Source organism: Drosophila miranda, chromosome 2, assembly GCF_003369915.1.
Source record: "Drosophila miranda strain MSH22 chromosome 2, D.miranda_PacBio2.1, whole genome shotgun sequence".
Taxonomy (NCBI): domain Eukaryota; kingdom Metazoa; phylum Arthropoda; class Insecta; order Diptera; family Drosophilidae; genus Drosophila; species Drosophila miranda.
The window spans coordinates 25,059,115-25,085,346 of NC_046675.1; the positions used below are offsets into that span (position 1 = coordinate 25,059,115).

The following is a 26,232-nucleotide window of genomic DNA, read 5'->3' on the forward strand; positions in this document are numbered from 1 at the left end:
ACCTTCGCCAAACCATATTCCCCTTCGGACCACCCACTTTCAATGAACTGTCCAAAGCAGCAGCATCGGCCGAACAGGGCTAAAAAAATGGCCAACATTATGTGGAGAGCAGCTAGGAGGAGCAGAAGAGCAGGAGAACGGGCGCAGGCGGAGGCGGCGGCGGCGGCGGCGGCGGTGAATGGTGTAAAGGAGGTGAGGCCGTGTGGCAGAAGCTGTGGCAGTGGCAGCGAGTGCAAAAAGGCGCTCAAATGGGGTTGTCAGTATTTAACCCAAAGGGGTTGGAGGTGCCGCCCGACTGCGCGAACTCCGAGCAGTCTCTGGTCTCTGGCCGCCGCCGCAGACAACAATGTAACGGGTGGCACTGCTGCTGTCGGTTCTGTCGGTTCTGTTGGGGCTGCTGGTGGGAGAGAGAGGACCTGAGTAACATACGAGGCACTAACAAGAGGTGCCGAGAACCAAGAGATTAGGTTCACAGGCAACGGAGGAGCAGACGACTGCAGGATGTTGCACAGAGAGGAGCCGAGACCTCACATATATGTACATAACTCATGGAAATTGCGCGTACGGGAGCGGGACATCCATCCAATTGAATTAGACTCCGAGTGGCTGCCAGAGAGAGACATCTAGAGACATCTAGCGGTGTTAATAAAAAGCAAATACAATTTTTTCTAACCATTTTTTGTTTATTTTTATAAGAAAGCAGCAAAAATTCCGATACAGTTAATGATAAGGTAGGGAAAACAGCCACGCGATAGAGGCAGGAAGAGCGAATGAAGGCCAGAGAGGGATGCAGCTACCAAGACAGAGCGAGAGGGCAACAGAGCAGAGTAGAGGCGTTGCCAGAGTCCACTTGGAGTGAGAGTGCGCCTGTATGAGTGAGAGAGCGTGCCAAACTGAACGAAACTCTGAGACTTTTGAGTGGAATCCAATTGGAAGTGAGCATTTTTTGCGGGCAGAGAAGTCGCCACCCCAACCAGGGAGGCTCGTACCGACTCTGGGACCACGACCACCGCATATCGTTCATCATCCAATTGAACGTTTGCACTGTGCTCTGGCCTTCCTACCCTCCAGACACCAGAGGGCGCCAGCGGTCGCTCGTTACGCCCTTTCCATGGATGGGGGATGTATCTCTGGGGATGGGGGTTGGGAGGGCTCTAAGGGTGTGAGAAGGGGTCTGTGGATGGGGCTCTGCTCTGCTCTGTGCTGAGAGGGGGCTCGGCTGTGTAGATGGTTTTCTGAGGTTTCCGAGGAGTGCAAAGTGCTCTGGCCACAATTTGGCCCTTTGGACTGCCACTGCAACTTTTTTGCAAACTTTTGCCGCTTGCGACGACACTTTTCCAATAGCCATTTCCATTTCTCTCGCTCTTTCGTACGGTATCACTGCATCTCTTTCTTGTGAAAAATGAAGTGTCGACACCGTTGCGTGGCTGACGGCGATTTCTACTGCACTTTTCCCTTGGCAATTTTCACTCTTTCTTGCATTCATTGCGTGCAAATAGCTGCCCATAAAATGCTAATTTCAATTGAATGCTGAATCCGACGGGGTGCTCGTATTCTCCTTTTCCCGAATACGAAACCTCTTTGCAACAGTAGGCTGCAAGCGATGACGTGTGGGCAGGAAATAATATCCAACAAATGGACATATCACGTTACCTCAGAGGTGTCCTCGTTAAAATAGAATTCAATTATAGTTATGATTTCATGTTTTGGCACTTCCCAAACGCGTACTTCCCCCAGACACGAAGGCAGGGCCCAAAGAAGGGGAGTCGGTGGGGGCCTGATCCAATTAGCCAAGAAATATTATAATTATATTACGACAGTCAATGGGCTTCAGTCGTAAAGTTCTATTCGGGGTCACACTCCAGGGGTACATTGAGCGTTAATAATACGTTTCTGCAATTGGTTCTAGTTATAGCTGGATTGAGGGCACTACTAAATTATGTTACATATAGCTTTGAACGGAGGAAAGAGCGGAATAGTTACTGTCTATAAACACAATTTTATCTCTTTTTAATAACCATTTAATTGAATGTTATCCAAAGCTAAGTAAATTGAACTTGTATGCATATTCTGTATGAAAAATTAGCATTTCAAATATGTCATAAAATCAGGGGATCTTAAAGATATTCCACGGAAGCAGATGGACATTGAAAATATATATACATATGTACATATCTGTGCATTATTCTGATAATTAATTGAACAAAGATCTAAAACTACTATAGTAACCCAATAAAAATTTGTCTTGCATTAGTTATATTGCAGCACTTAATATCCGATTGAAAATTATAGGATCATTAAAACGAATACGATTTATCTGCCAATGGAGGTATATGGTTTATCAAAAAAGATATCATTTCATTGCCATAAAAGTTGGAATAATTCCAACTGGGGAACACGTGCAACAGAATATATAGGGCCTGTCGAATAGAAGCTCTCTGCATTTCAAGGACATTCTAGTCGTAAACCAACCTAGCTTGTCTTGCTTATATAAACCCATCTACATCCTATCGTCCATCATCTATAATCCCACTATCTTTGTACCCGAAACTTATCTCAGTTTCCTTTCGCTTAGCAACCAATAGAAATGTAGCTTTAAGGCAAACATATCGGCCATTATTCCTATGCAAAACTCTTCTAAGCAGATAAGAAAATCCACATAAGGCACCTACCAGAACTTGTGGCAAAAAGTAGAACACACTTAAAGCCAACCAACCAGAGAGGAAAGAACTTCTCGGAAGATTCAAAAGTAAATTTCGGGGAGGAGACTGCGTTTCATTTTAAAGTTAACAAAAAGTTGGATGTATAGAAGAACAACACAGAGGAGCAGAAGATAAAGAGCCTTAACGGTAAAGTACGAGTATCTAACAGATGCGTCAAACAACAACAACACCAGCAGACTAATAAGCAGAGAGGAAGCAGAAGCAGAAGCAGAAACAGAAATACAGATACCAGATACCGAACCGGAGGCAAACGAGTTCTTTCTTGTTGGAACCCGCTGTGTGCTCTGCTGTGCTCTGAGCGTTTTGCACTCAACGAAAGACGAACGAGAGAGCCCCCCATACCATACCAGAGTACTACAACCGGTGGTGGTGCTGTAGTGGTAGTGGTGGTAGTGTGGAGAGCATTGGTATGGTATGCTGGTGGTGGTGTGGTGGCAAATCAGCCAAACGCGTTGAAGGTCTTGCCCCGCCACCAGAGAGCAGCCCGGAGCACACAGTGGGAGTGCGACCGAGAGCGGAGATTTCCACTCAACTGGCGCCGTGCCATTGCAAAGGCGAGAGTGCAACAAGAGCGGCAATAGTGCGCGGGTATCTGTATGGTGGTGTGGAATGAGAGAGATTTGTGTGATGTGTCGTTAGGTCGAAACGGTCGAGTCGAGTCGGGTCGGGTCGTGTACCTTTTGCCACAAATGTTTTGCCAGTCAGGCTAGGCTGACTGAGATTTTGCTGCTCCGCATGACGCGCATTTCCATCGAAGATACCGAAATACACTAGTGGAAAAATTACTTGAGAGATGAATCTTTAAAGTTCAGCACTTTTCTAAATTCGTATTACTTCGTGTGTGCCACCGCGAGACGAAAAAATTAAAAAGAAAATCATTATAATTATAGGAAAAACCACCAAGTGTCAAATGAGTGAAGCGTGAAAAATGTTCCAAGAATATAATCACAGAAATCTGAAATAAATTACGAGCTGCAGATAATATTTCCCGCCCAAAGGAAATTAAACGAAAATTCAAATAAAATATAAATTCAAAGAGAGATTTCAATCCGAATCGATCCGATCGTCGTGTCGTGCGAGAGAGTGCGTGCAAAGTGTATTCCAGCAATTATCCCACGTGTTCCGATCCGGCCGCCAAAATTATTACGCACAATTCCCTGAGCGTGTACGGCGGCGGCGTCATGTGCGCCTCCCCGTCCACGGCTCCCGGTTTCTTCAATCCGCGGCCCCAGTCCGGAGCCGAGCTCTCGGCCTTCGATCTGGGACTGTCCCGGTCGATGGGGCTGGGCGTGCCGCCACATACGCCCTGGCACGACCCCAATCTGGGCAGCCACCTCCATGCCACATCGGCGGGTCCGGGCGGTTCGCTGGCCGGCACCACCGGCACCAGCACCGGCGGCGGTGGGACCACACCCAGCAGCGTGGCCAGCCAACAGTCGGCGGTGATCAAGCAGGATCTCTCCGGCCTGTCCTCATCCACGGCGAACCACAACCAAAGCTCCCATCACGGCATCAAGGAGGATCTCTCCAGCCTGCCCAGCGCCAACGGAGGCTCCTCGTCGGGCCATCATTCCAGTGGCGTGCAGTCGGGCCATGGCCCCGATATGCTGCCCATCATCAAGGGCCAGCCCGCCAGCTGCGGTGGAGGAGGGGGTGGGGGCAGTGGCGGCGGAGGCGGAGGCGGCAGCACCACTCCCAGTTCCCAGGCCAACAGCTCCCACTCGCAGAGCAGCAACAGTGGCTCCCAGATCGACTCTAAGCAGAACATCGAGTGCGTTGTGTGCGGCGACAAGAGCTCCGGCAAGCACTACGGACAATTTACCTGTGAAGGTGAGTACTCATCATCATCATGATCATCTGCGGATGTATCTTTATCCATTGTTTGGGGGTCAATTGATTTCGACTTGTACGGTGCACGCTGTACGGAGTACGGACTATGAGGAGTATCTCTCGGTTGATGATGACCAAACAGAAATTGGCATCGGATCGCAGTTTTTCGTAATAGAAAGGTAACACAAAAGCGTGCCTGCCAGCCGCTGATTTTTGACAGTTTTCGGTGAATTATGGCAGTTTGATGAGTCGGCAGTAAAAATCCACCAGAGACAGAGGGAGGGCCACTGCGGAAGATCTTCTCTGCAGTCCGATGGATGTGGATGTGGATGTGGGTGTTGGTGTGTATGTGTATCTTCTATGGCATGCAAATCTTTTGGCGGGAGCACAGCTGGAATTTATCTTTTTCTTTGCCTGGGATGTGGCCAAGCGAGCCAAAGTGCAGCACAAGGCCTCGAAATCCTGTAGAGGTACATTTACGAGCCAAAAGATACGTTTATGGCATGAAAGATACATTTGTATCTTCGGCTTAGAGTTATAATTACGCCCAAGAGTTAACTATCAGCTGAGATTATGCAGCATTAAAGATACGTTACTACCATTCCGAAATATATTGAGATATTTTCCCAGAAACTTGCGGATCTCTGGTCAGCCTTTACCGTTACACTTAGCCAGAGAGAGAGAGAGAGGGGAGCAGCTCTTGAGATACGAAATTTTATACACTCGCAAGGGAGATGGCCCCCTAGGCGACCCGGGCACACACTGAACCGCCAGAGTCTCAACGTTCCAGCTTATCGTCAGATAAAAATTATTATCTAAATAAAATACGGTCCATGCTTTGTCCTAAGCCAAACACAATTGTTGTGCAAACATGCAAATTGTGCGGCGGCTGCGGCGGCGGCTGCTAAATGATGCGCCCACCTTTTTATTGTCTCTCCCAGAGATAGAGATACTTCGAGGGAACTGCATTCAAAGAGAGGGAGCGGCAGAGGGAGAAGGTACTCGTACTGCGGCGGTGGCATTTAGTGCAACTTCACGTTGAACTTGTCATAATCGTATCTCTTCAAATGTTCTGGCAGCATAGCAGAAGAAATGAATGCCTCAAGAGAGAGATACAGTGGGTAGAGACATACTTTAGATACAATTCCGCTTGCCACGGATAGCGGATAGCAGATAGAGGTACTGGTACGGGTACTGATACTCCTCTCTGAGTGCACCCACTGTGCATACTCCTATGTGTGTATGGCGGGGTGTTTTGTGGCTTTTGTAGGCGCTGCTATTATTATTAATCACCGAGCATTTTGTACGCATGCGCAACCCACAAGAACAAGAACAATCTGTGACCGCCTCGTTGCATTCTGAAGGTGTTTTTTACCCCGTCCACTCCACTGCACTACACTCCACTCCACTCCGCTCCACTGTCCCTGCCCCAAGTCTCGCTGCGGTATGTAGTGCATGGGTATCTCCCGCATCTCTTGCGCTCTCTGCCTGTTGGCTCTGATGATGTTGCCACGATAGCAATCTATTTTGTTCTATGCAATCGCCAGACAACCTCAGCTACAGCCAGAACTTCAGCTTCACTCAAAGGCAGGCCTCTATTCGTACGAAATGAAAATAAAACTAAAGAAAAAATATCATAATAAAGCGCATAGAAAGCGCATACGCGTCTCAGGGCTCATATCATTGCTGGGCTTCTAAGAGGTTTCTTTGGAGGTGAACTCAAACCCATAATGTGCCCGGGTCTCGTCCTCGTCCTTCAAGGTGCAGATACATTTTGTTGCTTTTTTAGAAAAGAAAAGATATAGGTAGTACCTCCGCACCAACCCGTTTCGCGACTGTCTGTGTCCGTGCTCCGTCCATGTGCGCTCACTTGTCCGTCTGTCTCGCTGTCCATCTGTCTCGCTGTCTCTCTGTCTCGCTCTGTTGTCCGTTGTCCGTTGTTCGTTGTCCGTGTGTCTTGCTGTCCAGTTTCCAGGTTTCAGGGCACACGAGAGAGCTTGTCGGCTCAGTATGTGAAATTTATGCCAAGACACCCTCCCTCCCTCCTCACAAAGAGCTCTCCGTACTCCCAAGATTAATTGTAGCTTATGCGTGTTGTCTGTTCCTGTTCCTGTTCGCTCGCCCTGTTATGCCCTGCCCTGCCATGCCTTTCTGCCTGCTCCTTGCCAAAGCCTCTGCCTCTGCCTCTGCTTCTGCCTCAGCGTCTGCCTCAACTTCAACCCATTGTGGTGGCAACTTGTTTGATTCCACACTCTCTGCCGCACAGCTGTTGCAGACTCCTCTTTCTCGGGTGAAATTAGGCAGAAGATACGCCAACGTTTTGCACTCATCAGCCAGCGCTCCAAAGTGCCTTCTAACCTTTTGCCAGCTCCAAAAGTCACGGTTCGGCTCGGTTCGGTTCGGTTCGGTCTGGGTCTCAAAAAAATGTGCGCTGATAAAAATGCCTTGATAATATTAATGATGAGTACATGGCTCTAATGTGCCCAAAAGAATCCGCTGCGGCCCACAAACTACGAGTACAGACTCTTACCGACTCCTATTAATTTAGCCATTTGTCATGGCTATTAGTGGCCCAAAAGTGTAGATTTCTTCGTGGATCCTGCATCATCAATCAGTAGCAGTGGCAGCAGCAGTGGGAAAAGATCTTGGAAAATATTAAAAATACATAATTCTTGGCCAGCATTTCCCTCGAATCCATTGAATTTCAAATTGCAACAAGGAAAACTATCTCAGCACCCATGTCAAGAGGTGGAATTAACATAATTTATCTACCGCTCATGACAATGACAAATAAATTTTGCGAATTAAAACAGCGACTCCACAAAGTATCTTAGTATCTTGGCATGTTTGCAATTAATTAAACTAAAGCTGTAGCTCCAGCTGAAATTAAGTGCAGCTCTGATATAGAAAACATAAAGAGTTGTAAGAAATTGCCATCACAACTAATTGTTAAGCGCCAGCCGAGGCCCATTAGCTGCCACAAATAGTGTGTGTGTGTGAAGTGCATCCGCCAGATACGGATTGTCAACTCCGGTGGTTGCCTCTGCTCCATTTGCCCCATTTTTCGCATTGAGCTGAATGCTCATTTAAATAGCTTCCCACATTCGACGTCCATAAAAGTCAAATTTTAAGGAGTAACTTCCTTCAGTTATCCAAAAAGTTCTGAAGGTCGCAGATCGCTTGGTCATTCTGTCGTGTATCTTTGTATCTTTCGCTTTCGGATGGGGCAATCGTTTCCTTGTTCTTTCCTTCCTTTTGTGCAGAATTGCATTCAACATGTGTGGCTTTTTAATTAACTTCATTATGAGTTGGGTAAATAAATTACTTGCGGAGAAGTCTTGAATTGAAAATTCCCATTTCCTCAGGCCGATTTTAATCCACTTGCAACTTGAAATTTTCTAAAATTCCAAGACTAATATATGTAGATGTAATAAAGAATTTTGACTTCTGGGCTTATCCGTTTGGTCTGTGCATTGACTCATCCAATGACAAGAGATTTCTATATGGCTTATCCACAGATAAATCACTTGAGAAAACTGAATTCAGAACTGAACTGATTCTTTGTTTGAATTCAGATTTCAAAATATTTTTTTATTATTAGTAGAAGATACTTTCCACCTTTTGACAATCTGTTAAATGGCGCTCTGCTCTAAAATACATGTTTCCCTGTGAAAATTCATTCGACTTGAAGCATTTAACAAAAGCGAAAAACATAAATCAATTAGCTGTCCGTGATACCGACCTCCTCCTCCTCCTCCTTCTTTCGAAACCCTCTCTCTGTCTTTCTCTCTCTCGCCGAATATTAAAAGATACAAAGTAAATACGAATCCAGAAAATTAACAACGCCCACTGGAGGATTGCAATTTATGACGTTCCCTGGTTTTTTGGGAGGCAAGTAACGCCCGCAGCCAGCGGATTTCTTATTTATTAATTAGCAAGAAATGGAAAATAAATTCGAGGCTTGTATTAAAAAATTTGCATTTAGTTTGGGGTTCAGTACAAAAACGCAGCAAAGGAGGCTGCTCCCCGAATCGAGTCAATTTCTTGGCCATAACATTTATCAAATAAATCGCATTTTGATAAACATTTATAACTTCCGTGCGATTTGCAGTCTGGTCTCTGGGTCTTGATTTACAACTCGGTAGCAGCCCCTCATGTGTGCGCATGTGTGTGTGTGTCTGTGTGGAGAGCCATGGGGCATGGGGTAACTTATGGCCTCAATATTTATGTTGACAAATTTTTATGTTCCGCAAGGAAATAAATATTACATATGGTAAGGTTAATGCATCGCAGGAGGGTTAACGATTATGTCATAATAATCATATTTATAGAGAGAAAACACAGAAAGAAGGAGGTTTATGGAAGAGAAGACTCCACAGAAGTGCTACTTTGCACAAGCCGAGAGATGGGAATATATATACGTATCTATAGATTAACCATTTCCCCAATTTCGCAACACTCTCAAAGATACAGAAACAAACAAGCGGAGAGGAAGAGAATCTTTCACCATCCCTTTGGGAGTGGGAGTGGGAGTGGGAATGGGAGTGGGGTATGAGGGATTACTCAACGTTGTGTCAACATTAATGAGCCCAGAGCTGAACCCTTCATTAAAAATAAACCAACCATCCAAGCAGCCCAAAGGAAAATCACCCAAAAACAAAACTTAATTGTACAGATATTGTTAAAACAAAGAAACAACAAAAGCAGCAGCGTTCAGCAAAAGGCAGCAAGGAGCAGCCGCAGCAGCGGCAGACATTGTAATCATTAAAACTTGGCTTGTAGTACAAATCGTTGTACTTAGAAGAAATGTTCAAGCCAATAAAGCAGCAGCCGACCCTAGACTAAGACTCAGACAGAGACAGAGACCCAGATCCAGTGGAAGGTCTCTCCCCCAGTGGAAATCCCTCTGTGGAAATGAGGCGCAAAAAATTCATCCTGACACGATGCGATTTCCAGCAAAAAGGGGCGCCCGAAAAAGACTGAAAGACTGGGAGACTGCAGTAGGGAAATCGTGAACTACCGACTTGATCCGCTTTATAATGTAACGGTTTAATTAATTATGTTAAGCTTTTGGCTCTCTAGAGATCTGTTGCTGCTGCTGCTGCTGCTGCTGGTGCTGCTGGGGCTCTGGGGCAGAGAGTCGTCTCGGTTGTGGCTGCCACTTCATGCGCAATTTTCGTTTTCAACTAACTTGGTCTAATCGATCAGGCCCAGCGAAATGTTGGCTGCAACTTTTGCTTGGCACGTTTTTATTTTGTGTGCATCTCCGTTGTGGCTGTGTGGCACTTGCAACATTTGCTAGAACCGATCCGTGGTACGACATGCCCCGCAGAGAGAGAGACTAGAGACTGGGGACTAGGTCTGAGCTGAGCTGAGCTGGGCCGAGGCCTGGCCAAGACTCTTTAATGGTGCAACAAGCCAAGCAGCAATAACCTCTCTTATCGCCATGTGTCGCTCTGTGGTCCGAACACCACCGAACAGCTCTTGTACGTAGTACGTAGTACATGACCAGGGCAGACCCTGCTTCGACTCCGACTCCGACACCGACACCGTCTCCATCTCCATCTGCAGTTTGCGGCTGGGGCATAGAGCTTGCCGCATAACTTCACATAGCATCAGTTAAATCAAAGCTAAATCGCTTATCTGGGCTCGTCGGCGTTTTCCTTTTGGTCGCTTTTGTATCTTTTTGCAACGTGTAGATCGTTGTGACATATGAAAACTCCAAGTGGCACTCTTCTGTTGTTCCAACAATTGGGGAAAGTTCTTGGCAGCAAGAGGACACTTTGCCAAGAGCTTCCCAGTTTTGCCAATTGGATTTACAGTTGACCTATATCGGGTAATAACCCGGGGCCTAGAGCCTCTACCCTGCCCAATCAATCCCAGAGGGGGGCCGCCACCTGTTCCGGCTCTTTTGTGTTCTTTTGCCGTCAGATTGCCACGACCCGTTCATAATCAGTGCATTTTGTAGATACTTCGTACTGGTACAACAGAAGAGTGGCATGATGGTGGGGATTCGTGTCTGTCTGTCTGGCGGGGGCTCTGGCTCGGGCTCTGGCTCTGTAATTATGTTTCGGTTGTACTCCAGATATTTTGTCTAGCCGCCTCTGGACTCCCTCCAGTTCCAGATGCAGTTGGAGGTTGGGAGTCTCCGCGGAGTCTTGCAGTCTTGCAGAGTGGCGGTGTGTGCTAATTACTTGGACTAGCTGCTTGCACCATGTAAGCTTCAACATTTAATTATTGCACCTTAATGATGGCTCTCTCTCTCTCTCTGTCTGTCGTATGTGTTTTAGTAATTAGAAAATGAGCCAAAGTCAAGGCTCTGGCTCTGGCTCTGGCGCTGACTCTGACTTTGCATTGCAGTTCTTTGAGCCCAGCGATCATTGACCGCAAATGCTGAGAAAATTGAATTGATTGAAGCTATATGTATGCCAAAAGATATAGATATACTCTCACCCAAGTTACAGACACTCTCTCCAGCGATAGATAGAGATACTAGAGTTTGCAAAAGCCAACTAATTTAACGCTTTAAATTGATCAGCCAAGCGGCAAGCAGACCATCTCGTGTCTACATATCTAAAGATAGTATTTTTGTTGCTGCTGCTGCTGCAGTTTCAGGAAGTTCAATTAATAAAACGCTTAGCTTAGCTTAGTTCTTGGAAAACCCCTCGTAACTGTATTGAACGCTTTATGGCGCGTAGCGCACGCGATACGAGCACTCGTACGAGTGCTCTTCTGCCACCCTCTGGCAATTAGGTGAAGCGGTAATTGAAACTACCGCAAAGCTTAGCTCTAGACTAAGCCCAAGCTAGCCACTTAAGTTAGTAGAAGTCTTAAGCTTAAGCTGCAGTCGAAGCCATAGAGGAGGCAGTGGAAGGGCTTCCATCAGGGCAGATACTTCCCACAGTTGTCGCCTCTCACTCTCTCTCTCCGTGGGGCGATCCACCCTTTTTCGGTTATTGATATAACACGATATGACGGTATCCCTACCCCGCCTTGAATTTTGGTTTACGGTATCTCTAAGCTACGTTGTACTCGTACTCGTACTCGTATCTTCATCAATAACGACGACGCGCGCATCTTTCGCATCGCATCGCATCGCAACGTCCACTGGGGATGGGGATGGGGCGGCTGCAGCTCTAGATAGAGTCGCGATAGGCGCATATGGGCAGTGTGCCTCTGTTGCACAGTTCTTTCAGGCACAGACACAGACCGACCTGGCTGCAACGTCTGTCTGTCCGGCCGTCTGTCTGTCTGTCCGTCTGTCTGTGTGTCCATCTGTATCTCTTTCCAACAACAGGCAAAAGCGCAGTCAAAGCAAAAGATAGTATTGGTTAAGAAGGGGTTAACCAGGGGAAAGAAGAGGTGGTAGCAGGGGGTTAAGGAGGGGAAAGATGGTAGTAGCGGGGGTGAGGGAAGAGGCACATCTAGAGGAAGACGACGAGGAAAAAAAAAGGCAACGGTACGTTTTGGCAGAAATCGTGACTTGGTACAATATCGTTATTCGTAGATCATATGGTGTAAAAGCCTCAAGTGTGTAGGTCTGTTGTATCTGTGTGAGTGTGTGCCCAGGTGTATCTATGTGTGTTCGAGGAGTATCTACTAGATGTGTTTGTCTGAGCCTGAGTCTTGGGTTGGTCTCTAGAGCAAAGCTATAGGCAGGTATTCGAGAGTGTAGAATAGTGAATGCTCTCTGAAAGGCAGAGATGCGATTATGAGATGATCTACGAAATGATGTTTCGGGGAGGTATTCGACCATAGGGGGTGCTTGAGCTATTAGCAAAGCTCTTCTTCTGAACCCTTCAAAGCGAATAATCTACCTTTTAGCTAACTTTTCCCGTTCTGCCACTTCCGTACTCTCTCTTTAGCCATTTCCTATAGCGCATTAACCGATCGACTTTAACTTTCCATCAGTTTCAATTTGCTGGCCACGTTTTGTTTTCCCCCATTTCGGTCGGAGGCTGGAAAGCCACACGATCGCAATGGCAACGAAAAAAAAGCATTGAAAAATCTTTTATAGCCTGTGATCGTATGCTATATATGAGGGAGGGATGCGGGGGACTGGGCGATGGGGAGGGCGTTACAGGGAGGCAGGGATCGAGTCTGCATAAACGCTCAGCGCTTACATATTTTGTTTGATGATGATTTTACAGCTTAAAACGAATTTTATGAGCATATGCCATTGTTTTGAGTTATTGTGAGAAATTTTTTTGGTGTATGGCCCAGAGCCAAAAGGCCCAGACAATGCTAGGTCCCCCCATCTTCTTTTCGGCCTAAGCTCTTTATGCAGAAAACTCAGATGCAGATGCAGATGCTGCCTAGGAGAGCCCCCAGTGATACACATGTTTAGATACGCGTCGGCGACATTAACTGGCAACAACACCCCAGTCCCCGTCCCAGCCTCAGTGCCAGGTCCAGGGTTTTGGCTTGGGCTTGGGTTTGGGTTTGGGCCTCCGTCCTGAAGCACTTAGCCGAAACGAGCCGTGGCCGATGTGTCCGTCTGGCCCCTTAACAGTAAATTCGTGGCATCCGCGGCTGCCAGTTTTCCTTCTTTCGGTGCGGATTCCACAGCCTGGGCCAAAGCACCAGTACGAGTATCTTCGTGGCTGGCCAAGATACACTTTGTTAATTGAAAGCCATTAAAGGTAATTTTATGGGAGGCGTTAAGCCATGAAACGTGTAACATGACCATTGACATGGGCATCACCGAAAGGAGCCAGGAGGGAGCTGGCAGGGACTTGGGCACTGCGATTGTTGTCATGAAGTGAGGCTGGAACTCACTTTGCTTTACAAGTGGTAACAATTCTTTGTACTCCTGGGGTGCCATGGAATTTGTACAACTTGCTGCAAAACAGAGGCATGGCTTAGACGGAGGGAGTACACTCTAAGAGAAAAACAAGTATCTGTATCTTATTAATATTCGCCATATCTTTTCATTCTTTGCAGGCTGCAAATCATTCTTCAAACGCTCTGTGCGACGCAATCTCACCTACTCGTGTCGCGGCAGTCGAAACTGTCCCATAGATCAACATCATCGCAATCAATGTCAATATTGCCGATTGAAAAAGTGTCTCAAAATGGGCATGAGACGCGAAGGTAAGACTCTCTCCCTCTCTTAATAGATCATGCACAAATATATAACAAGTATTACAGCGGGAACATCTAGAACAAAGAGATTCCTGCCTGTGGGTCAATTAAAAGTCAAACCCAGAGGCAAACAAAATAAATTAAATGATCGACAGAACAGAGGCAGCACAGTAGAGGCAGAACGGAAGTAGAACAGCTTTCAGATGGCGGACGGACTCGATGACTAAATGTCACATGGGGGTGGGTGTCGTTTCGGTTCAGTTTGAGTTATTTGGGTGCCAAGAACTATGCCAAAGAATGTGGATCACATCGGATCAGGCCAAATATCAGGCGGCTCTCTAGCTGAGCAGCAGCCGACTTTGGTACGGCTGGGGTACCACCCCACACCCGCCGTCGCCTCGTTCTCGTGTGGCAATCATCCACGCACCACAAATTGGTTTACCCAGAAACGGCCGTAATAGAAAATAACAATTAGGCGGGCCGGCAGGCGAGTGCAACATTTTGACCCCAGAGATCAAATGCAAACTCGTTCGCTCGTTTGTTCATAATTAAACAAGAAAGGAAGGCGCCTGCCTTTCGGGGGCACAAACGGAGCTATAAATACTCTTAAAATCGTTATTTGATAGAGTTTTTATGTGTCTTTAGTAATACTTGTTTTTGGATCTACTTAACATGTTTACATTTTACATCTTTTTACATCAACGAGCAGATATCTTCAAGATACAGGTCTAAATCGTATGCACTGAGACAAACTTGAAGAGACTTGTACTATCCACATCCATGAAATCTATCAGTTAATCAATGCCGACTGCTGGCCAATATGTAACTAATTTGTAAGCAAAGCCATGCCAAATATTTGGCATACTTGGGTGAGACTTGTTTTCCTGGCAAACGCTGGCTCTGAGATTGCCAAAGGCAGCGGCTCCACTGATTGACTGATTGACTGACTGACTGACTGACTGGGAGACTGACTGACTGGTAGACTGGCAGACTGGACTGACAATGGCCAGTTCAGTTACACTTGTCAGCATTAACAACTAACGTCTGTCAGGGAGAGATAGAGCCCAAGACTGCAGTTAGTGGACGCTAAGCTGTTATTATTTGCACTAATATTGACAGGTTTTTCGCAAAATGCTAATAACCAACGGCAGCCGACGACGCTTGAGACTACAGACTGTACGGATCTCTGTCTGTCATACATCGATTTGGGTTAAGAACGAAATCGTTAATTTATGGCGACTATGGGCAATTAAAATGCAGCTAAAGCCGCAGCTACAGCAACAGCATCGATGCCTGGCCTGTCCTCTCAATGCACTTGTAATTAAATGAATATAAACATTTACTTAGTCCCCGACTAAGCCACGGCTAAGAGGGGCTATGGCTATGGTTATGGCTATGGCAATGGCTATAGCATTTCAAATTTACCTAACCCAATGTTTGTTCGAGCCGCGAGACAAGTTTTTGGCTAATGACACAGTCTGAACCCCCAGGTCCAAGCTACAGAGCTACCTGTTGTTGAAGCCCCATTAATTCCGATTATTTCCTCACTTCTCGCGACTCCACTCCGCTTGTCCGCTTGTCCGCTACCAGATCCCCTACTTGTCCCACTGCTAATAAAACTGAAAAGAGTTCAACACCTTTTTACTGTGGTCAGGAGAGGGATTCGCCTTGAGTTGAGTCACACATTTCCTCAATGTAATGACAAGTTCTGCGTAAAACGAGTCCCCGCTCCTGCTCCTCACCTTACAATCAGAGCTGAAAAATCGTGGGAAAATCTCATTTCTGCATAGAATATTTTTGTTGTTTTTGCCCTCTTTATGCGAGGTGGGGTGATACGGGGGGTGGGGGGTCAGTACTTTAGCCGTAAAGCGGGACAAAGGTGGTGCCTGGAATGACCCTGGGTCAAGAAATTGTACGGGTTTTGGCACACAAAAAGCCGAAACCTGAAAGAATCAACATGAAATCTGTGTTCCGGGTCGCTCTAATTAAATTCCAGTGTCAATTGGTCAAGGGAAGAGGGGGGCTGGACTTTCAGAGGAGGGAAGCAGCAAGAACTGGTCAGAGATATTTTTACTATAATTTTTCAATCGAAAAAAACGAGTTTCTGTTAGGGGAAGCAAATTTTACGGGATTTATTTAAATTTTTAAAAGGAATTTTTCGTTAAAGGGATTGGGATCGTATAGGAATGCGGATATGATCTTTAAAGGGAGGGTTTTTCGCTGCGTGCAGCATTCCAAAATATTGAACTCTGGTCTACACTTTGACCCCGAATGGAATTCCAAACACAACACCTGCATACGGGGCTTGGTTCGAACGCATTTCTCGGCCAGAGACAATGGCCAGAGATCGCGGGCTTAGTACGAGAGAGACTTTGCTGGTTAGGAAAGTGGGTCAAACAAAGGTTTGTTTACACCTCAGCAAAACAGCCAAGGCAAAAGCAACAGCAACCACTCCACACCTTTATACGATAGACAACAAACACACATCCTAGGCACACCTAGAGCTCCAAGAGAGGGAGAGACACAATCTGGGCAGCGAAATCAAAGCCTTGGGGCCTTAAGACAAAGCAATGGCAAAAACATTATTATTGATCGAAGCGAAGCTCTCATTGTACGTACTACATTGCACAGCTGGAAAAGGAGCCTGAAACTCTGTCTCTACCTGGAAGCCTAACGTAACGTAACGTCTTTTGTCGACTGATTTCCTTGATCTGAAAAGCGAAAGCACTTTTGGTCAGTCCGGCACACACATGATCTGGAAATCCCTTTTGGCTCGGGGTCCGCTTGAAAGGTGTTTGTTTATTGCTTTACCGAAGCAATTAAGCTAAGGGTTGATCGGTGCCACTGACCGATCGGAACCAGTTCTTTGACCACTGTCCGGTGTCCGGCCAGGGGAGATTGCGAGAGACAGTTATTTACAGAATACATTTGCGTAATTGTGCAGGGCGAGAGGATTCCATAAGACCTTTTCCTACTCCTAGTCCCATTCACTGGGTGATCTATGGGCAGAAAGCGAACCATAAACCGGTTGGAGTGTCCAGTGTCCAGTGTCCAGTATCTTATTTATGCGCCTGGGAAAATATTGTCTGACCGCAAGAATAATGCAAGAAGCCAAAGGCTGCAAGAAAAGAGATGCAGACCGATGGCTAAGCCTGTGGTTTTTGGTCCGCAGATCAGGCCACAGATTACAGCAGCCAAGAAAGCAACATCGCACGAAGGGATTGTGGTCCTTGGCCCCGACTTGCCCTTTTCTTTTCGCTGGCGCTGATTACTTAATGAATGAATCCTCCAGTACGCCAGCACGTGCTCAAGTTTCCGCTTACATGTCACTCGAGAGAGCGTGTCCAAGTGGCTTAACTTAACTTTTGCACATCCCATGGTCATATGTATATCCCATATATACTGAAAACAGAAGGCAGCAGGCAGCAGGCCCATCCTCAATGCTCAGTGCTCAATGCCCAATCCCCAAGTCCAAGTCCATGTACATGTCAATGTCTCTGTCTCTGTCTCTGCGGGGAAATTCCGTTTCCGGCCTCGAGTTCAAAAGGCCTTTCACTTTCCATTTAGTTGCTTTGTTGTTAAGCATTTACATTGTTAATTATATTGTTTAAACGTGTATATACTATATCTCTATCTACATATATGTACATATGTATGTACTTTTCACTGCAACAAAAAGGAAAGAAAAGAAAACCTGTCCACATTTCATTTTGCGAAATCTGCACAACTCTCCCCTACTTCTGCTTGAAAGATCTACTGCCCGGGACATACGTATCTTAAAGATGCGTTGAAAGTATTTAGTTCAATTTGAATATCTAAGCAGTTGCGACAACACCCAGCAATGGGGTTGAAAGCGACTCAGGGTTAGGGTTCGGTTCCGATTTTGCTTCGAGTTTTTTGGGGGGTAGTAATGCCATGCCACAGAGAGCAGCCGAAAGTATCTTATGGCGTTGTCTTGGACTTGGGACAAAAGGCACACACAACACAACACAACGACGCAGATCTGTGTGCGCCAGAGATGCGTCAGAGATTGAGAGATTGAGGTGGCCTGATATTGTGCCCCATTGTGCGCTGTGGCAGCTTTGCCAACAGATCTGAATGCGCTTCATTGTGCGGAGTGTGATGTGGCGGTCAAAATAAGCCCAACAAAAGGGATAGTCCCTACCTAGGGGTATGCCATTCTACCTATAGAGCCTTAGGCAGTTCTTAAAGTTAGTTGAAAGTGTAGCGTATAGATTCCTCTCTTCTTTCCATCCAAAAATCATTCAAAACATCAACTAATTTCCGGTGTCTTATCCTCTCTCTTTGCAGCTGTTCAACGGGGACGCGTACCACCCACACAGCCTGGTCTGGCAGGCATGCATGGCCAGTACCAGATCGCCAATGGAGATCCCATGGGCATTGCCGGCTTCAATGGTCACTCGTACCTCAGTTCCTACATCTCGCTGCTGCTGCGAGCGGAGCCATATCCCACGTCCCGCTACGGCCAGTGCATGCAACCGAACAACATTATGGGCATCGACAATATCTGCGAGCTGGCCGCGAGGCTGCTCTTCTCCGCCGTCGAATGGGCCAAGAATATACCCTTCTTCCCCGAGCTGCAGGTCACCGACCAGGTGGCCCTGCTCCGCCTAGTCTGGTCGGAGCTGTTTGTGCTGAATGCCAGCCAGTGCTCGATGCCACTGCATGTGGCACCACTGCTGGCGGCGGCGGGTCTGCACGCCTCTCCCATGGCAGCGGATCGGGTGGTGGCCTTCATGGACCACATACGCATCTTCCAGGAGCAGGTGGAGAAGCTGAAGGCGCTGCATGTGGACTCTGCCGAGTACTCCTGCCTCAAGGCGATCGTTCTGTTCACCACCGGTAAGTTGCTGGACATCCTCTACAAGGATGTGCCCGCACTGCTAACGAAAGTTTCAGCACTGCTCGGAAAGCCGTCGAGCTCCTCCACCAACGACGATATCCTCAATATAGTGCGTGACCATCTCGATGATCTGAATCGCCAGGAGATGGAGTCGCAGGCTCCCACCCAGGCGCCCATCCACTTGGCGGCTTTCATGAAGAGTGTGGCCGGCGTTGAGGCTGCAGTGCAGCAGGCGGAGCAGCACCAACAGCAGCAGCAGGTGCAGCAGCAACAGCAGTTGCAGGCTGAGAGCAAACCCTCTCCCATCTGTTCCTCTGCGGCTGTGGTGCCCTCCGCCGGCAGTGCCTTCAGCAGCTGCGCCAGGTCCACTGCCAGTGCCTCTGAGATGGATCTCCTGGCCAGTCTATATGCCCAGGCACAGGGTGCGACCTCGAATGGGGACTCTTCCGGCCACAATAACAGCAGCGGTCTGGGGTCCTCGCTTCCTACTCAATCGCAAAGCGGTTCGTCGTCCCTCAACCTAACCGCCTCGCCGCTGAGTACTTCGCTGGCCCCCGTCCCTGCCCCAGTTGCAGCCCCCATCTCCGTGTCCGCTCCTTCCTCTCTTTCAATCCCCACTTCGGTGGCTGCCACCACCACGGCCGCCTCTTCGCTGGGTGGAGCCTATCAGACGTCGTCCGCTGCGGCGGCGGCTGCTGCCATGTTCCACTATCAGACGCCGCCGCGTACCCCCTTCGGATCGGCCTTCGATATGTTCCATCACAGCACGCCCTTCGGGGTGGGGGTGGGGGGTATGGCACATGGCCATGGCAGCGGATCCTTCGGTAGTCCCACCTATAGGTATTCTCCCTATAGCCTGGCGGGCAGTAGATGGCAGTTGTAGGCCGTTGTTTGTCGCTAGAATCTCATCCCGCCTCAGTCGTATAGCTCTACCTGTAAATGTATCTGTATCCATGTCTATAGCTAGTATAGCACATACGTGTATCTAAAGCTACTTTAGTCGCTATCTAAGTATTTATTGCCTTACACTAAGTCTAAATTATTATAGCCGTAATCCTTAGCCTAGAATCGTTATTGCCAAAAATACGCATACAAAGAATCGATGAAAGTTTGGAGTAAAAATGAAGAAAGAAAATCCTCAGAATATATATAAAGCTGTTGCTGTTAAACCAAAAAATCTAATCCTGGCTTGTGTTTTTACTCGTTTATTTCGTTACTAATTTTTTAAATCGCTTGTTGAATAATTTTAAAAGTATTCACTAACAATGATTATATCCTGACTAACATTCCTAACTCTAACATTGGTATCTTGAAAATCTGCTAAGCCTGAAGACTACTTCAAAGTACAAATATTTGTCTCCCAAATAAGTGGGGAGTTATAGATGTTGAAGTAAACAAAATATTTCTATAATATTTTTGAACAATACTCATAGATGTTATAAAAAACCAATTTATCAAAGTTCAAGCAATTATTTCATATCTTCAATCTGGATTGATGGTGAAATCTGTTCATGATACAAGATTGAAGTTTGACATAATTAATGTTGAGCTAAAATTCGTTAATGAATCACTATGATCAATTAGTTTTAGTTTCAATAACTAAAATTTGATTATTCCTACCTTTTATTGGAATATGAAGCATTTGAAACTAAAATAATTTGATCATGGTCAAACATATATATCCAAAACTTCAATAGAAATTTCTAGAAAAATATTTTGACCATCCAAAAGTTTTGTATATCAATATCATTACACAATCAACAGCCACATTTTCAAATACATATTCAAAGAATTTGTATCTTTCTGAATCAGTTTATTTAGAAATATACGAAGAAGAAAATCAGTCTTTAAAAAATATATACAATATATACAACGATTGTCCTACAAGGTCCCGAATTTTGTGGATGAACTTTGTAGAACTTTCATTATTGATCCAACAATTTTTAGAAAAGTATATCCACGACTTCAAATTCGTTAACGCTATAAATAGTTGAAAAAAAAATTAAAACTTTTTCTCAAAAACGGCAAATGGTAAAGCAAAAATTAACCAAAAAATAACCAATCTATTATCTCGAAAACTTAAAATGATGAACACTCTCTGATTAAGTTTTCGAGACAATCAAATATTATTCCCAGGTAAAGGCTTTAATTTTTCTTTCATTTATTCACCTTTTCTTTCAGCACATGGAAAGCTTTAAATTTGGTTGATTTTTAAATCGCTAAAAAACCTATAATTTGAACAAAATTTGCAGTTTTCCTTTCTCCACACATTCATTTATTTATTACTAATTTTTACACATTTTTATTTCCTTTTTTTTTAACAAAAAGCTTGACTCAAAATTTAATCTCATCCGCACGTGGCTACAGAACTCTGGACTTTGGGATTGCACACACAAATGCACATCTAACACGCACTCAAACACACACACACACATATACACACATAAATCACAGCCACTAATATGTGAATACTTAAACAATATATTTCCTAAGATTATAAGTATATATATTTAGGTTCCACGTGATAAATAAATCATTGATGTTTCGTATGCAAATAGAAAGAACAGACAACTTTTTTTTGAGTCTAAGTTAAGTTTAAGTTAAGTTTAAGATAAGTTTATTTCTAAGTTAAGGTTTTTACGGGTAAAAATTCAAAAAATGCAAAACTTTATAGCATTTCGCGCACTGAATCGATGTAATGTGGCACAAAAACTACTAAACTTTGTACGATTTTACGATCTTCCCCAAAGTTAAACAATTTTCCTCATCGAAAAGATGAGAAAACGAACTATTACCTTGATATAACTAAGTTCAAAGATACCTAAAATAGTTTTCAAAGTCTTTTTTTTACAAGTAAAGTGAAATTTGGCTTAGGTCTGAACCTCTCCCATGTGCACCCTCCTTTATGCCAGCACTCCTTTCTCGTGTCATGTCAACCAGCTGTCGAGGGGCACGTCGCAAATGTTTTTTCCTCTAAACTGATCCGAACCGATCCTCCTCTTAGGCCCCTCTCTTCCACTGTTTTCGTGGCGACGTTTATTGACGTCGCGATACCACATTATGAACATTAATACAACACTCGTTTATGTCGCTTACTTACAAGCCAAACTCTAACTCCAACTGCAACTCCAGCTCCAACTCCAACTCCAATCCCGACCCGATCCGACCAGTGGACCATGTCCAAGCCTTGGCCAAAACTTGCAATGAAAATAATTTTTACAATTTCCACAAAACGCTGTGTGTGTCGCTAGGCCAAAGCTCTGCATCTGCCTCTGCCTCTGCCGCTGCCGCTGCCGCTGCCACTGCCCCTCCTCCTTCTCCACCATCATCTCCTCTATGAGGGGGCGTGTGTGGCATGGAGTTTGCTCGTTCGTGGACTCGTGGACCCATGGACCGACCCGACCAGCGCGCTGGTGCCCATGGTCTGGGACCGAGTTGCAGGCCGCAATTGCATTTGAATTGGCTGCATGAGTCCATAAACTGCAGCCGATCAATCGCTGCGTCGTCGTCCCCATCGTTTTCGACTCTTTCTTTGCAGATTGTGGGAGACGAGACACGATCGCGGTAGTAAAATACCGGGTATAGACTTACTAGATCTTCTGCTGCTGCAGCACATTGACGACATGTCTTCTGCGGCTCTGATCCTATGGCTGTGTGGCTGTGTGGCTGTGTGGCTGTGGCATGGTTACCCATGGTGCATCTTCCATGGCCAGGGCTCGGCCTCTGGCTCCGTCTTCCCCCCTTCTGATTGCTGTCGTTTGTTGCAGTTGTTAAGAGTTGTAGCTTTCATGTCTTGGCCACACTTTTTGACCAACATTCTGTGTGCTTGCGCTTTTGGATGTGGCTCTGGATCTGGCTGTGGCTGTGTCTGTGTCTGCGGCTGCTCAAATCGTTTTGTGGCGCTCATTGATCGCTTGCGCTACTTTTTCCCTGAAAATTGCCAGAGACGTGCCTTGTGGCATAGGCTCGCTCCCCTTCTTGTAATTAACAGTTTGAGTCGAGAGGCAGACGGTCTCGTTGATTAGAATCATTAAGGGCGCGTTTCGATATTAGCTTTGCTTTGGGAGTCAAAGTTTGCTCAAGATTTAGATGCCGTTGATAGAGGGCAGGCCTCCTCGCTCGCTTGTCTCTACACAGCTGACCCCACATGACCCCTCGATCCTTATTAAAACTAAATAAAGCTATAACTGTTTTTGCGGCCAGGCCAGGTCCAGACACGAACTTTTGGTCCGCCAGAACTGGTGCCGCCATAAAGAACACAAAATCTAATAAAATATAATGCAGCAATTCATAATTTTGTTAAACAGCGTCGTTTCCCCCTCCCATATCATCCTTGTGCCTGTGTGGCTGTATGCTTTTCCGATATGTAGAGTCGTCTGGTGGCTTGGTCCAACTACTTTACGGTCATTATGCATTTAAAACACGCGGTCACGATCTCTGCCTCCCTCCCCTCCCCTATATATATCACCGTCTGCGTCCGCGCTGCTGAGTTAGTAACTGCGACGAGTCGAAACCCGAAAACCAAAGCCCAAAACCAAAAACCAAATACAAATCGAAGCCAAAAAACTCGTAGGGTACATAACTACAAGGCAGGAAAACGGTTTAACAAAGACTCCGGAGTCGAAGGTAGAGAGCCACAGCCACAGCGAGAGCCAAGAGGAAAAAGACAGAAAACCACAGCTTTGGGGGGTCGAAGAATCAAATACCCACGAAAATCAATCGTTCTAATGTTAAATATACCTTGGATTGAAAACTTAGAAGAGACTCATGGAACTACTGCTGCTTTTTGGTTATTTTAAGAACCATAGAAGTTCTTTTCCGTATCGATATAGAACAGTATAGAGATCCGATCTAGTTGATTCCGACATATACACAGTCAGAAAAATATTGCATACAAACAGATATAGGGCACTTTTAAAAGTGCTGCACTGGACAATTCCGCCTGCTAGATTTCAAGCATCTCCTCAAACTCATAATACCCTGTTAAAGAGCATAAAAATCAAAGTCAAAGACAAGGCGAGACCCCTCGAGAAAGCTCCGCTTCACTCTGTGCCTGCATTTCTTTTCGGCCCCAAAGACCTGGAAGTGGAATGTCTTTCACTTTAAGCATGCAACTCCTCCGCTGTCCCAGTCCCAGCCTTCTTCTCCTGGGACTTCTCCATCCTCCATCCAATATCCAGCCAGCATCATCATCTCTGCTGTATTTCAATGAAACTAAAATTTTGTGTGCCTCCGCCGAGACTCCCTCTATTGTTGGTTTTGGCTTTATGATTTTCTATTTGGGTGCAGACACTGGAAGAGACTCCAATCCCGATCCGTCCCAGGCTAATGGAAAGTCAATTGACAATTATGGCCATGGCCAATGAAGTGATTCGTTCGAGGCTCTCTGCTCTGGAAGACTGACCATGTCTAATTTGTATCGCCATCGTATCGTTGAGACTTGAGCTTCACGATTACGAGTACCTTTGTTTCCTTCGTTTGTTTGACTTCATGGTTGCTTGTGGTTTATGAAATGGAATGGTTAATAATGGCTAATTGAATTTCTGTTGTGTTTTGCCTTAGGCGACAAATCATTTAACTTGATTTACGCGCATTGTGTGGGGGCTAAAAATGACTCTGCTCCTTTGATACTTTAAGAGTTAGAGACTGACTCTGAACTGGAGGAGGTCTGATTCTTCTAGACCTCAGTTTTGTTGCAGCTTAGAGCATGAAATTTATATGATAGCTTAAATCTAAAAAGGTAACCACGCGTTTATCTGAATAACTGAATCTGCGACTTGTTTAAGCTTTGGATTTCCTGCCCCGTATTGCCTTTCAATTGACACTTGTATTTAAGGCCAGCTTTTCGGTTTATGTGCAACCAATGCGACGCCAGAGCCATTAACGACATGCAGTCAAATGTGAGACCCGAAACCACGACAGCCGGCCCCTGCAATCATCGGATATATGAGCCTGACATCAAATCATGATGATATCGGCTGGCAAATGGCCAAATCATTAGCCGCCTGTTCGGTTCGGTTGTTCAGCTGCAAAATGATATATCAGTTGGTTGGTCGGGGTCTTTAGCTTGTTTTTCAGTTTCAGTCTTTCTGTTTTGCGTAATGGAGTCCTCGTGTGTGCAGTGACTAATTAAGCAAACAAAATTTCATATGCAATTTCGAAACGCCATTCTTAACAGCAAAAACAACCACAATGACAACTATTTAAAATGCTTTAAAGCTATGCAAATTTACAAGTGCTGATGTCTAATTTGAATTTCAAACAGACAAACACTGAATATTGTATATATACATGTAACGAAAATAGAAGAAAATGCTAAACTCAATGCTGCTCTGTCCGTCTTTCTGTACACTTTGTTTAGGGGAAATACGATTTTGGATAGGGTTTCAATTTGGAAAGAAGAAAGGAATCGACGATGACACCACGTTTTCACTTACATTGCTATTGTGTATCATTTATGTTCTAAAGGAACAGTCAGTCCTAAAAGGTATCTTACGATGATTCCAAACACCTACCCACCGTACCGTCTATCGATTCGATAGAGTATCTCAAGATTCGAGTCTCGAAACCACCCGTCCCTTCTTGTTTTGGCTGAAGTTTTTCCAGCAGCATCGGCCACTTGATAGTCAAACTTTTGGTGCCTCGCAATTAACACTCGAACGACGGCACACGCTGCGTATGCGCAATACATCTATGGTTTGGCTGTAATTAAATGCCATGGGCTAACAGACAAGAGAGGAAAACCCGGAATAGGTTGGCCCGGGGCGTTGTCTTATGGTTTAATTTTTCTGAAAATTTAATTAAACCAACTGTTGTTGTTGACCGTTTTTCAATTCAAACATAAATCTAGTAAGAAAATGATGTAATCCCCGCCAGTTTCGTCATCGAATTGTTGCCGCTGTTGTTGTGTGGTGTTCTGTGGTGTTTTCAACTGGAGATAATGGGCGTGTACGCCGGTTTGTGTTTCGGTGAATTGGAAAAACTTCAAGCTATCGAAAGCCACAATTATGTATTGTATTTGCATAGCAGACCAAATGGAGTGTGCCTTATATTTATTGGAGCCTTTTCTTCTTTGATTCTTTGTTGCAGACGCCTGCGGCCTGAGCGATGTGACGCACATTGAATCCCTGCAAGAAAAATCACAATGCGCTCTAGAGGAGTACTGTCGAACGCAGTATCCCAACCAGCCAACGAGATTCGGAAAGCTGCTGCTCCGATTACCCTCTTTGCGAACTGTTTCCTCACAAGTAAGTATAGACTTACGCTTTCTTCAATTTCCTGCAAAATTTTCAAAATATTTGAATCTATTAGAACAAAAATTAATCCAGACTCATGAATAAAATTACTCTTCTATCTAAAATTTTTTTTAATTTTTTGTATGCATTTTTTATTAATTCTCTGTATTTTGCTTGGTTTCCCTTTCGTGTAGGTCATTGAGCAATTGTTTTTTGTGCGTCTAGTCGGAAAAACGCCCATCGAAACGCTGATACGCGACATGCTCTTGAGCGGCAACAGTTTCTCGTGGCCATATCTGCCTTCGATGTGACACACGATGTGGCGCCAATTGACAACAACTTGATCATCGGCCGCAGCTGTGGCGGCTGCAACGCTCAACATCAATCCAGGCATTGGCGGTGGCGGTGGCGGAGGCGGAGGCGTTGCTGGCTGTGGCAGCCACAATGTTGTTGATCAGCATGGCAATGTTGCTGCTGCTACAACATACGGCGGGGG

The 26,232-nt window shown here is 45.6% G+C and overlaps 1 protein-coding gene across 3 annotated transcripts; it reads left to right on the plus strand.

Annotated features, from left to right (window-relative positions):
- Nucleotides 1-3,227: 3,227 nt before the first annotated feature.
- On the plus strand, nt 3,228-26,232 carry LOC108156887 (steroid receptor seven-up, isoforms B/C). 3 transcript variants are annotated; one of them, XM_017288623.2, is made up of 5 exons: nt 3,371-4,553; nt 13,497-13,646; nt 17,949-18,500; nt 25,591-25,748; nt 25,931-26,232. In XM_017288623.2, the coding sequence occupies exons 1-5, from the start codon at nt 3,905-3,907 to the stop codon at nt 26,045-26,047; spliced, it is 1,626 nt and encodes a 541-aa protein (XP_017144112.1). In that variant the 5' UTR covers nt 3,371-3,904; the 3' UTR covers nt 26,048-26,232. The 3 variants fall into 3 exon arrangements, 2 of the variants coding, with proteins under 2 accessions (XP_033245110.1, XP_017144112.1); XR_004471914.1 differs by lacking the exons at nt 25,591-25,748; nt 25,931-26,232 and adding an exon at nt 20,830-23,249 and having other exon boundaries at nt 3,228-4,553; nt 17,949-20,637; XM_033389219.1 differs by lacking the exons at nt 25,591-25,748; nt 25,931-26,232 and having other exon boundaries at nt 3,228-4,553; nt 17,949-23,249.